This window comes from Dendrobium catenatum, unplaced genomic scaffold (genome assembly GCF_001605985.2).
Source record: "Dendrobium catenatum unplaced genomic scaffold, ASM160598v2 fragScaff_scaffold_853, whole genome shotgun sequence".
Classification (NCBI taxonomy): domain Eukaryota; kingdom Viridiplantae; phylum Streptophyta; class Magnoliopsida; order Asparagales; family Orchidaceae; genus Dendrobium; species Dendrobium catenatum.
Window position 1 is genome coordinate 668,529 of NW_021319315.1, and position 13,116 is coordinate 681,644.

A 13,116-nucleotide genomic window follows, 5' to 3' on the forward strand; every position below is an offset into this window, starting at 1 on the left:
ATTTTTTTTTTTTTTTTTTTTTTTGAGAACCCACGACGGGGCCTACGCGTTAAATATGATAAATAGTATGTGATCTTAGAGGATCAGAAGCTCACTAAAAGAACAACATTTGAAATAAAACATAAGAGCTTAAGATCCTACCTAATATAGGAAAAGAAAAGACAAAACAAGAAAATGCTAAAGATAAAAATTAAAAAAAGAAGGAAACCACAACTGCATCAACGCCAACAACCATAACAACACCCAAACGAATTGTCAAATGATCCAACGAGCAACATTCCAACGAGCAGTCTCCACCAAGTGCAACCGAAGTTGCTCAAAAACAACTCCAAGTAGAGGAAAGGAATAATCTAGCATACACGGTCACAACCAGAGCAAAAGTGACATCCAAATCCGAAGTTCAGAGATCCCAAAAGTGGCACCACAGCTGCAACCCCAAGGCTCTAAAGAAGCCACCACCGAGCCAACCACAAAAAAAACTATTTTTTGGATTTCATCTTTATTCGTTTAACACTTGATACTGTAGGAACGGAAGCGCCGGAGAGAGAAGAGGTCGCCGGACTTGGAGAAGACGAACTCACTAGAAGACAAAAGGAAAAGGATTTATTTCATTGGTCACATTACAGCAGAATACAGGTGCCTATAAATAGGTGAGGCAGAGTGACTTTACACGTGTGAGCATATGGTTGGTTTACAAGAAGTTTATTAACATATCATTAAAGCTAACTAAGTGATTAGGTGCTAATATTCCCCCTCAAACTTGCGATTCCTCTCTGATCGTCAGTTTGGATCGCAACTATTTGAACAGAAGAGTAGGCAAAGGTTTGGTAAATATGTCGGCGATCTGATCCACCGTGCTTATGGGAAGAAGGCTGATGGTTTTGTGCTAAATGTGATCCCGGATGAATCTTTGATCGATCTCTATGTGCTTCGTACGTGCGTGGAAGACCGGATTATTCTCCAAAGCAATTGCCGATGTATTGTCACAATAGAACGCAACAGGGCTGGTGTGCGGGATATTGAAGTCAGCCAGAAGGTGTTTCAGCCAGATCGTGTCCGCGGTAGCTGCAGCCAACGCCCTATATTCTGATTCTGTGGACGAGCGAGATACCGTGTTCTGCTTCTTCACTGTCCATGAAACCAATGTGTCTCCAAGAAATGTACAGAAACTTGATGTCGATTTCTTGGTGATCGGATCACCAGCCCAGTCCGCATCCGCATCCGAAAACGTACGAAGGATCATGGAGGATTTGGTAATAGGTAATCCGAAGGTGATGTTACCCAGGATATACCTAAGAAGACGCTTTAAGAGATGGAGATGAATTGGTTCTGGATCGTGCATGTGCTGAGACAGAGTGTTGACGGCATGAGCGATGTCTGGACGCGTGATAGTCAGATACTGAATCGCGGTGATTTTCCGATAGGTGATAGCATCTGCAATCGTGTTGTCTTGGTTCACTTTGATAGGCTGTTTAGTAGAGGACGGATTAGACAGAGAATTGCATTTGTGTAGATTTGTTTGCTGAAGCAGAGATTGAGCATAGGATTGCTGTGATAGAAAATACTTATCTCGCATAGATTGAATAGTGATGCCGAGAAAATGACGAGCTAGGCCAAGTTGTTTCATGGTGAATTGGGAGTTTAATTTGTTTAGAAGATTGGCTATGGCATCGTTGTCGTTGCCCGTGATTAATATATCGTCCATATACACTAGTAGAAAAATCTGAGTACGTTGCCGACGGTAGATAAGTAGCGACGGATCTGCCTTGTTATGCTGAAAACCGATATTGATGAGGTGATTAGTGAATGTGGTATACCACTGTCTTGGAGCCTGTTTAAGCCATATATGGATTTCTTGAGGCAGCAGACATGGTCCGGTGACATGTTGTCTTCGAAGCCTTTGGGTTGTCTCATGAATACCGTTTTGTTCAGGCTGCCGTGAAGAAAGGCATTCGTAACGTCAAGCTGCTGCACCTGCCATCCATTATATAAGGCAACTGTGAAGAGAACCCGGATGGTGGGTAGCTTCGCGACTGGGCTGAAGGTTTCTTCATAATCCAGACCGTGTTCTTGTCGGTTGCCTTGTGCCACAAGACAAGCCTTGAATCTTGATACTGTCCCGTCGGAGTTGAATTTCTTAGGAAATGTCCATTTGCATCCGAGAATGGATGCAGTAGACGGTGGCGAGACCAGGTCCCACGTGCCTTGCAGCTGAAGTGCCGCGAACTCCTCTGCCATAGCTTGACTCCATTCTGGATGCTTGATGGCTTCGGAGTAGCTTGTGGGGACTATTTGTTGTTCCTGTTGAGCAACATGATGCAGCAGATTTAAACGACAGATTTGTTTAAGGGTTCCTGTTTTGGACCGAGTTGTCATGTGGTGTTGTGTTGTAGGCTTAACGTGAGTAGGATCTTGAGTAAAATTTGATGAAGTTCTTGGCGGTGAGAGAGATGTTGTTGTAGATTCAGAGATGGGTGTCAGCTTAGTTGGTCTGGTGCTAGACATAGTCGGTGTGGGAGAATGTCCTTCCTGCACTTTGGATACCGGTAGGAGCAGTTGAGTGGGCAGGACTTTCTTGGGTGACATGGGAGAGTGAGGCCGTTGTTGAAAGGGAAACATGTTCTCAATGAATTGAACATGTCTGGAGATAGTTATGCGATTGTTTTCTTGGTTGAAGCCTTTGTGCTTGTCTGAGTAGCCCAGAAACACGCAGGTAGGTGATTTGGGTTGAAGTTTGTTGAAGGAATGCGGTGGAAGAAGAGGGAAACAGGCGCAGCCAAATGTTCTCATGTGAGCGTAGTCGGGAGAAATGTTGAACATGAGTTGAAGCGGAGAGTAATTCTTGTTGGTGTGCGAGGGAAGTCTGTTGATCAGGTACACCGCTGTGTCTACTGCTTCAGGCCAGTAAGTGAGAGGTATGGATGCCGTCTAGAGCATAGTTCTGGCCGTATCCAGGATGTGGTGATGCTTGCGCTCCGCCACTCCATTCTGTTCCGGTGTGTAGGGACATGATACCTGATGATGGATACCATTGGATCCGAGGTAGGATTGAAATTGATGATTTGTGTACTCACTGCCTCCGTCAGTGCGAATTGCTTTAACTTTGTGATTCGTTTGTTTTTCAATGAAAACAATAAATAGAGTAAATTTTTGCACGACATCAGATTTGAAAACTAAAGGAAAGAGACAATAGTAGCGTGAGTAATCATCAGTAATTAGAAGATAGTATCTAAATCCGTGTTGTGCGGTGACCGGAGAAGGTCCCCACACATCGGAATGTAAGAGTTGAAGCGGTTTATTAGTTCTATTTGCAGAAATTTCAAACGGCAGTTTATGGCTTTTACACATTTTGCAAGAAATACAATTGTAAGCTTTTTTTGAAATATGAAGACTGGGATGCATTCTTGAAATGTGTTGTATAGTCCTATTGTGAGGATGACCAAGTCGTTGATGCCAGTTTATTGCTGAAGCCGCTACAGCCGACAGAGCTCGCGTGGAGGGGGCTGCTTTCTTTTTTGTAATTGGGTAGAGACCCTGTCTACATGGACCGGTGAGAAGAATTTTGTTGTTCTGCAAATCCTTAAAAGTAAATCCGTTAGGAGTAAAAGTAATAGAAATTTGATTAGCCAAAATGAGATTGGATATAGAAAGAAGATTGTGTGATATAGAAGGTATATGAAGTAATTTAAATAAAATTAACTTACGATCCGGTGTTGGGAGCAGACCCGTGCCCAAGTGAGTGATCGGGATGGATCGTCCGTCCCCAACCATCACCTAATCAGATCCGTGATAGCTCGAACCTTGAATAAGTTGATCGTTCCGATTCGTCATGTGCGCGGACGCGCCTGAATCCAAATACCAGTCCGTGGATGTGGCCTCTGTTGATGCAAGCAATGTGTTGTTGGTGTCTGAGTTGTTTCTTGGTGTAGTATAATTTGTATCATGGCGATGCCAGCACGCATCCGTAGTGTGGCCTCTTTTGAGACATCTCTGGCATTGAATCAAGGATTTTGATCCTTGTTTTGGTGCTGCACCAGATAAACATTGATTACGGCCCCTGCCCCGACGGCCGCGACCTCTGTTTGCGTATAACGCAGTTGTAGGTTCTTGCTGAGTTGCTGTGCGCAGGGAGTCCGTTTGAATGTGAATTTCTTCGCTGATTAACATTGCGTACAGATTTATCAAGCTTGAGAGGGGTCTGTAATGTCCGGATAGCAGTTTTAAATGATTGATATGTGGGTGGTAGCCCATTCAGAATATGAAGAATGATATCCTCAGTGTCTATGTTGGATCCGGCAGATGCAATATTGTCGACGATCTTCTTGATCTTGGTAAGGTAGGTTTGCATAGACATATTTTTCATGGCTATGTTGTGCAACTCATTCTTGAGTTGCATTACCTTAGAGCGGTTCGATGATTGAAATCTGGTTTGAAGCGCGTCCCAGATTTCGAAAGTAGAATCAAGATGCATGATGTAGGGAAGAACCGGTGCTGATATGGTTGAGCATATTGCCGCAGCCAGATTTTGATCTGTGAAGATCTGGGAGTCATCATCTTGATGTTCTTGATCCGGATGATTGGACGGATCGAGAAAGCTTTCAAATCCATTTTCCTTGAATAGCTTTACGATCTGATTCCTCCATATCGGATAGTTGTCCGATGATAGTTGATGAGGAACCAGGGTTTTTAGATGGGAGATAATGAATTTTAGAGATGGGTATAGAGTTGATTTGGATGTCGCTGATGTTTCGGTAATCGTCGGAGGAGATGACGAAGGTTGCGACAAAGACGCCATGATCAGAGCTGGTCGAAGAATCAGCCTGCTACTGATACCATGTAGAAACGGAAGCGCCGGCGAGAGAAGAGGTCGTCGGACTTGGAGAAGACGAACTCACAAGAAGACAGAAAAGGAAAAGGATTTATTTCATTGGTCACATTACAGCAGAATAGAGGTGCCTATAAATAGGTGAGGCAGAGTGACTTTACACGTGTGAGCATATGGTTGGTTTACAAGAAGTTTATTAACAGATCATTAAAGCTAACTACGTGATTAGGTGCTAATAGATACTTATTAATGATGAATTTATTCAGTTTATAACCAATGCACATTCTAAAACTTTCATATTTTTTCTTTGCAAACAATAATGAGACTCTTCATGGCGGCAAGCTAGATCTGATAAATCTTTTTTTTTTTTTTAATAATTTGTGTAATTGCCTTTTCAATTATTGTAACTTCTTAATTTCCACCTGATACATTACTCTTCCCACATGATTTGAACCTGGTAATTACACAATAGTATAATCTACTCTCTTGCTAGAAGCAATTCAGTAAATCATCTATAAAAACTTCTTGGTATTCTTTAACCACTAAGAGTATTTTTCACCTCTTTCATCGTAATTTTTTGTTATATTTTTCACTTGGGCAAGAAAATCTTGATGGCTACCGTTTAGTAACTTACAAGCTTTCAAAGATGATATTCATTGATGACAAACCTCAATCTTTATAGAATTTGAATCCCTCCCCACGAAAACAGAATTTAACTACTTTCTTGCTATAACCCATATAGTTATGAAATAGCTAGGCAGCCAATCCATCCTAAGATTGCATCAAATTCCGATAGCGGTAATACTTTCAAATTTGCTCCAAAATTTTTCCGACACATGCTTAAATTTTTCTGACATACATTAACAATTTGGAATAAAAACATATAAGTTTGTAGACATTGTTGAAGTATTCAAAGTGATAAATTTAACTAAATCTTTAGAAATAAAGTAATGAGAAGCTCTAATATTTTCCTCAGAACTTACTCGTTAAAACTCTCCCAAACGACCCGAAAAGAAAAGAAAGAAAGGGGTCAGCAGAGAGGCCGGGACATAAATTTTCGGAACCCACAACCACTAATTTAATTTAGAGGAACCTTTCCTAAAAATGAAAATTTTATAACGGATTAGAGTCACACAACAAATTAATTAGTGGCTTATTTTAATTCTATAATATAATAATTATGAAAATAGCAATAATTTGAACGAAATCATTTGATAATTTCTCTAATGGAGATTAGCGATATTAACTTTGTCAAGTGTACCTTTAAACTTGTTCAAAGTAGAATTAATTTAGCTTAACCTGAAATTCTATGAAAGACAAGGCACTCATACAAGATAGACGCACTTTTAATAGACATTACACTTGAACACCCAAAAATAATAAGATGTTGCTCGGATACGTTATTTAATGTACTCTACTTCATATGTGTTCATAAAAAAATAATAAGTTTTTAGCATACTCTATACAACTCATGACACTCTGATCAATAGTAAAATATGTAAGTGAAAATAAATAAAATATTTAATTGTAAGAATTTATGTATATATATAGAAATGTTTATGTGGATATTTATGTACATCAAGTGCTTATTGAGCTTGACAAGCTGAACATAATTAAGATGGTCATTGTTTTGCTCAGGTAATTGCGTTAAAAATTCTTTTTTAAGATTAGGTTGTTTATTTGTGTTGAAAAACTTTTTTAAGATAAGTTGTTTAATGAATGAGTTGATCATACATAATGATTGAGCCGAACACATTCTATTTGTGAGCATTAAACTTATTTCACACTCCCGTTCCATGCTTAGTGCTCAAATTTATTAACTAAATCCTGTTGAATTGAGTGGCTTTTGATCAAAACAAGCCTAGTATGAGCTTGTGCTTGTCTTAGTTGAGTTCAACCAGTGTGTTCCCTTTCTTTCAGGTTTCTGATGTGGTGACAAGGACTTTGGGTGATTGTATATATCCAAAGAGCCCAGCCGTATATCTTGAATTATTTTCAGCAGTTGCTGTTGCAATAGATCAGACTGTTATCAATTTTGTTTTCGGGTGCATATGCTACAAGAGAAATTTAAACCGCCACAACACTAATTAGACTGTAGCATTGATATCCTTCATTGTCTCTTGGTAATTTTTTGGACTAGATGGTTATTCTTTTTATTATGCATGGAATATAAGCAATTATGTTTTAATATGCATGAACAATGCTTACTGCTTAATGCATTGATGCATTTTACATGCTAAATAAATTAAAATGAATTTGTTCTTTGCTAATGTGCTTGTGCTATAATAGATTCATACTGTGTATAAGGTTGTCAATTTTTGAAGTTTTTCACATAAATTCTATAGTATTATTGTTGGAGCAGTACTTTGTTGCAAAATCAATGGACCAGTTTGCAACAATGGATTTCTAGTTCACTTAGTACATCTTTTCTATTTTATATACTAGTTAATTAAATTTATAAGAACGCCTTGCAGACATGAAATAAGTTTAATGAGCATCATGTTATTATAGCATCAATAGTGTAAATACTTTTGAATTGATTGGAACATTTAAACGTTGTTCTGCATTGTAATAATGTCATCTCCCCATCAAATGCTAACATTTTAGCAACCTTAAGAAAATTTTACACAGGTCCTTGAGATTTGGTTCTTTTTTCAAATGATTTGATATTATTATTTATCAATAATTTAATCATCATTATATCATGGTCAAAGATGGTATGATACTCATCTCACTTGAGGGTTTTGTCTTTTGCAAGGTCAGGTCCTATCTTGGGCAATTTTGTTTTTTATCATAAAATCATGCACCTAACTTGGACTTGAAGTCAAGTTATCTCACTTGGTTATTTTTAAGAGAATCCATTAACCTTATGCTTCATTAATTTTTCCTAGTCCTCTAACTTCTGTGGAAATTAATGATTATGGGTTTAGTTTTTTTATGCATAATAATGGAGTAGACACATTGTGATTTGGTTCCTTTGGTGTGCTGAATGTAGAAAGAACATGAAAAAATAACAACAAATTGGTAGATTGGTAAAATGATTCAAAGATTTTAGAAGGAAGTTTTGTGTTTGAGGTTTTAAAATTTTTTATTAGGTTGTAACATTCTTAATATTTTCTTCTTCTTTTTTCAGCATTTTGTGACATCAGGAATAATGAACTTTTCCTTATATATGGGATATCCATGCTATTTTACTTGGATTCATGTATCATTTAACGGACAAAACGAGCATCGATCATAAATGCTATAGTAATAAAAATACCAACTTTTTTCCTCTTTAATAAGATGTTTTGTTGGTTTCATGAGCATTGTGCTGGTGTGAAATTAGGATATATACTTGATATCAAATATTAAGTTGGAGTTGTTATATATTGTATTAGGTTGTTCTTCAATTGATTCATATCATAACTCACTAATGAAATTATTTAGCTTGAACAATTAATTCTTTGTTTCACACTTCAACTTCAAATGAATGTTTTTTTCTTGCCTTACAATATTTGCAGTAGTGCCTGTGGTAATTTTCTTAGCAATTTTTTTTTTTGAACCATTTTACACAATCAACTTCTTTGAAAGGATTTCTGCATTGAATGAAAATAAGATAACTATCAAAAGATTGCATAATGATTTGAAGCATTCAACAAACCTAGCACTAAACATATGCTTTTTATTTAAATGAACACGTCATGTTGGCCTTTCTTTTTTATTTGGAAAGATAAAAATGTTAACTAGACATCATCTTTTATTCATTTGAAAATTTTCATTATTCTTTGAACTCACTGGTTTTAGTATTTTGCAAGGTTATTTTCTGTCATAGCATTTCTTTTATTATTGACTGGTTCTGCACTAAATGATCAGAAAGGTATGCACAAGATGTACTTGGGCGATTACTGCTATGTTTTGAAGCCTGGGGTTATCTCTGGAGGTGCATTTTTATCGCTTGCAAGTGTCTCTTTAGGAATTATTTATTATTTGGCACTTCAAAAACCAAAAAGTTCACAACCATTGGGTCCTCCACATAATCAGGGGATTGCTTTAGAACAAACCCATATCCCTCCTCAGACAGAAAATCCAGTCTTTATGCATGAGGATACATACAACAGACAACATGTTTTGTAACAAAATTTATGAGTTTGGAGAAGACCATAACAATATCTTTATAAATATGTCTATAAAATTGAAACTATTTATAAACATTGCATAGGAGCTTTGTGTGATGTTTTATTTGTGATAAAATATTATGTAATTGTAGGGGAAATGGTAGTATTGGGTCTTTATATTTTTTGTGGGTTGTATTTATGAAATCTTATAGTTAGCAGTTGTTTGTGTCTATGATATCTATTATGATATTGTATTATGAGAAGATGATAGCTAAATGATGTTTAGATTTTGATATAATGATTTATTATAGATAAAATTATATTATGAGTAAGATATTGAATCAAATACAACATGGTTAGTTGCTTTTTTATTACTTTGGTTTTTTTACTAACACTTTAGTTGTAATGTTTGTGAGAATTATGCGCTTTTGTATATATAATGTTGAATCTATGAAATTCTTATTGGATTGAAAAATGTTAAAATCCTCCATGTTTGTAATTTAGCATTTTAGACTTTGAATGATTAAATAGTGTACGGCTGTGCAAATATGTATTTTTTTAAGAATATTTTTTTTTATTTATAATGTTAAATAAATTTGAATAAAATTTTAAAATTTGTTAGAGATTGAAGCTTGATTATTTATGTTCATGGATATTATGCTTGTTTGATATTTAATAAATAGTTTAATAAGAAAAAATATAAAATAATAATTTAATGATAATTGATATTTTATTTGATGATTTATTTTATGTTATTATATTAATTTTTTATATTTTATAAGTTTTAAAAATTATTTATATTTTGATATTTATATATGAAATGAAAATATCAAATAAATAGTTGGATAGATAGATATGAACTTTTTTGTCCAATAATTTAAATAATACTTAATTGATTAAATCAATTTTTTTAAAACTTATAAATTTATTTATGTTTAATAATTAAGTTATATATTTAAATTATTAGTATCATATATACTTAGTTGAGTCTTATTAAAGCTTAATTTGATTTGAATTGAAAAGAAAAATTATTAACTTTAAATAAGGTTTAAAATTCAATGAATGTATAAATTGCGCTTGAATATGATAAGAAAATAAATGAATGGATTTGATCAATATAGTACTAAACTCAATTTAATTTATATATATAGGCTATAGCCCTAAACATAAACTAATAATAAAATGAATTAAAAGAGTTTAGGGTTGTAAATGAGCCTAGTTAATTTGACAGGCTCATTATTTGTTCATATTTGATTACTTCAAAATTTTGTTCGCTAAGAGTATGACACGTACATGCTCTAAATTATTCGTGGATCAATTGAATTAATGAAATATTTAAAGAACAATATATAATGAAATATAAAAAGAACAATATATGTATATATATAAAGGATCAAGTGGTACAAAAAAGATAAGAAGAAAGAAGTTTGCAGCTTATGTATTTTGAAATTTTCAGGGAGGAATATCGATATAAGGAATGTGAGCAATCTTGTGCCGATCGGAGCCTCCATCCCCTCGATAGAGCTCATATAACTCTGGATGACATCCCGCAATTGATAGACTTTCCAAAGAGGAAGGAAGGTTCGGCAATTCACGAAGCATAGGAACATGTTGAATACATAGTTTCTGAAGTGAAGAAAAGCTTTCCAAGGAGGAAGGGAGAGACTGTAAGGATTTGAGCCTTTCAAATTGCAGCTCATAAAGAGAAGATCTAAATTTCATAAGCCACTGCTCCGCCTCATTTGGAAATGAAACCAGCTCATCATTATCCGTAATAAACAGCGTTTTTACGGAGGCGATACTTGTCAATGGCTCCATTAGCAACACCGATGGGTCGCTTATCCAGAGATTCCTGACCATGAGATGGCAATTATTAGTGGCCTCCACTTCTCGATGTCTTCCGAGAGATACCAGATTGGGGCAATTTAAAATTGCCAAGAATCTTAGTCCAGCAAGTCTTGCTGCTTCATCAGCCAGAGGAAGAGATGTAATGTTAGGACAGAAAAGGACTAATAATATTTCAAGGGGAATAGGATTTGAATTGCTACAAAAATTCAAAGTAGTCCACCTAATTTTATTTATCTGCAACCTCATGAGCTTAGAAGGCAAAGAGGGCAACTCTTTCAACTTCGGGCAGTGAGATAGGGTCAGTTCAATTAAGCAAGGAAACAAACATCCATCTTCAGCAGCTATTCCTGCCTCAAACCAATCTTCTAATGCTTCTAATCCCCAAATATATAACACCTCTAGCAATGGAAAAGCACGGTATTTATCATTCCCATTAAATTTACTTTCGAGCCATTTTACTTTCGGCATGTTAGAAAGTCTCAGAGACTTGAGAAAGGGAAGTTGCCCAAAAGGTGGAAGAGTTTCCCATTCCATGCAATCTGACAATTCGATTTCCTCAATTTTTTGTATGCTGGAGAGCAGATTGACATTGTTCATCCATATTGCAGACCTTGCACCCATGTATCTCTTTATGCTCAGATTCCTTAGACATTTTGGTGGTTGAAGGTTGTCGAGCACGTTTTGATTTAAATCGATATTCCTTGAATCAGTGTCACTCCAACATAAGGTCAAATCTGCGAGCCTCCTCTTTTCACATAGTTGGGCATTACGAGCCTCCTCGGCATCCTTCAAATTTTCAAGGCAATTGATGCCTAATTTGCAAAGATAATTCAAATACTTCAACTCATCAATTCTATAACCCATCTCATCTCTAAGATCAAACATTTCCAATTCATCAAGAAAGTTTAGCTTCCCAATCCCACGTACCGATGAAAAACAATGTCCGAGCAATGTCACCAAACGCAAGTTAGAAAAGCTTTTAATGTCAATTGGTAAAACATCATCAACTTCAAGTCGGCCAAGTCGGCTTGACTTTACCCATCCTTCATAGATTATGTATTGCAAGTGATAGAGGTTACTTAGAGATCTTGGTAGCCCAGTGACATCAATTCTTCTAATATCCAAATATCGAAGATGTTTCAAATATCCAATCTCCTCAGGTATCATTTCCAATTCATGAGTATGTATGTATAATAAGCGCAAGCATCTCGATGCTTTGAATATTTTAATAAGTGCACCGCAAAGATCCTGATTAGAACCTTCATAGAACAAGAAAAGAGAATGCAAATGTTTAAACTTCTCAATCTGTCTTAAGATGTCTAGATTTGTAGTTTTAATAGACAAGTGTCGCAGAGTCTCAGGAATTTTAGAAGGCAACTTTGTACTATCCTCAACCCTTAAACATTCTTGTTTGAAAACTGACTGTGCCAATTTATGTAGTAAATCATGCATCTTGTAGCCTTTGTCAAACTTGTCAAAGAAAGATTTTTTAGCCAAAACGTCAAAATACCTTCCCCCGATATCCTCCATAGTCTCTTCTTGATCAAGAGATGGCTGAATGAAACCCAACGCAATCCACATTCGGATTAAATCTTCTTTATCAAACTTATGATCTTGTGCGAACATGCCGCAAAATGCAAAACAACTTTTTAAAGGATTTGGCAGAACTATATAGCTCAGTCTTAAGATGGAATCGACAGAAGTCTGACCCAATAAATTGCTTTCTAGAACTGTCCTCCAACGCCTTTCATCCAAGTCAAGAGAATTTAGAACACCACCAATGACCTTTGCTGCCAAAGGAGAACTTGAAAGCTTTTTAACTATATCTCGAGCAATGACTCTTAAATTTTCATGATCATTAGGGTTCTCTACACCAGAAAATGCATGAGAGTTGAGGAGCTGCAAACACTCATCTTTCTCTAGGCCCTTTAATTTAATTATTTCCTTCTTCTTTTTAATTAAGTTTGCAAACATCAGTGCAACTGAATCTGTTCGAGTTGTTACCAGAATCTTACTACCAAAAGCCCGAGAAGCTAGAGGGGCGAACACATTCTCCCATTTACTTCTATCCCGTTCCTCCTCCTCCTCCCAAATATCATCCAGCACAAGTAAGAACTTCTTGTACATCACCTCCTCCTCGAGACGCCCTTGAAGTGCCACAAGTGTCTCCCAACGAGGCCTCTCCTTCTTAAGACATTCCAACATATCTGCAATGACTTTTTTCACATCAAAGTTGTTGGAAACACAAACCCACATTTTAAGATCAAATTCCTTTGTAATTTCATCATCTTTATAAACATGTTGCAAGAGAGTTGTCTTCCCCATACCACCATGGCCCACTATAGA

General features: G+C 36.2%; 3 protein-coding genes and 1 pseudogene across 3 annotated transcripts in view; 2 read left to right on the top strand and 2 right to left on the bottom strand.

Moving 5' to 3' along the window:
• LOC110106116 overlaps positions 1 to 646 on the top strand; it is a 10,083-nt gene extending 9,437 nt beyond the window's left edge. The window contains exon 2 of the mRNA XM_020835879.2: positions 527 to 646. Within this exon, the coding sequence (XP_020691538.1) occupies positions 527 to 646 (120 nt within the window). The remainder of the gene's footprint in view (positions 1 to 526) is intronic.
• A 240-nt stretch (positions 647 to 886) lies between these two features.
• On the bottom strand, positions 887 to 1,705 carry LOC110106117 (uncharacterized mitochondrial protein AtMg00810-like). Its single transcript, XM_020835880.1, has one exon. It carries the CDS (start codon positions 1,703 to 1,705, stop codon positions 887 to 889), a length of 819 nt encoding a protein of 272 aa, XP_020691539.1.
• Positions 1,706 to 4,793: 3,088 nt separating this feature from the next.
• Positions 4,794 to 8,941, top strand: LOC110106118 (annotated as a pseudogene).
• A 1,374-nt stretch (positions 8,942 to 10,315) lies between these two features.
• LOC110106095 (putative disease resistance protein RGA4) lies at positions 10,316 to 13,097 on the bottom strand. Its single transcript, XM_020835847.2, has one exon. The coding sequence runs from the start codon at positions 13,093 to 13,095 to the stop codon at positions 10,375 to 10,377; it is 2,721 nt and encodes a 906-aa protein (XP_020691506.1). The 5' UTR covers positions 13,096 to 13,097; the 3' UTR covers positions 10,316 to 10,374.
• Positions 13,098 to 13,116: the final 19 nt, after the last annotated feature.

Coding starts and splice junctions, on each gene's coding strand:
- LOC110106117 (XM_020835880.1), bottom strand. CDS start 1,705: ATGGACGATATATTAATCACGGGCAACGACAACGATGCCATAGCCAAT.
- LOC110106095 (XM_020835847.2), bottom strand. CDS start 13,095: ATGGGGAAGACAACTCTCTTGCAACATGTTTATAAAGATGATGAAATT.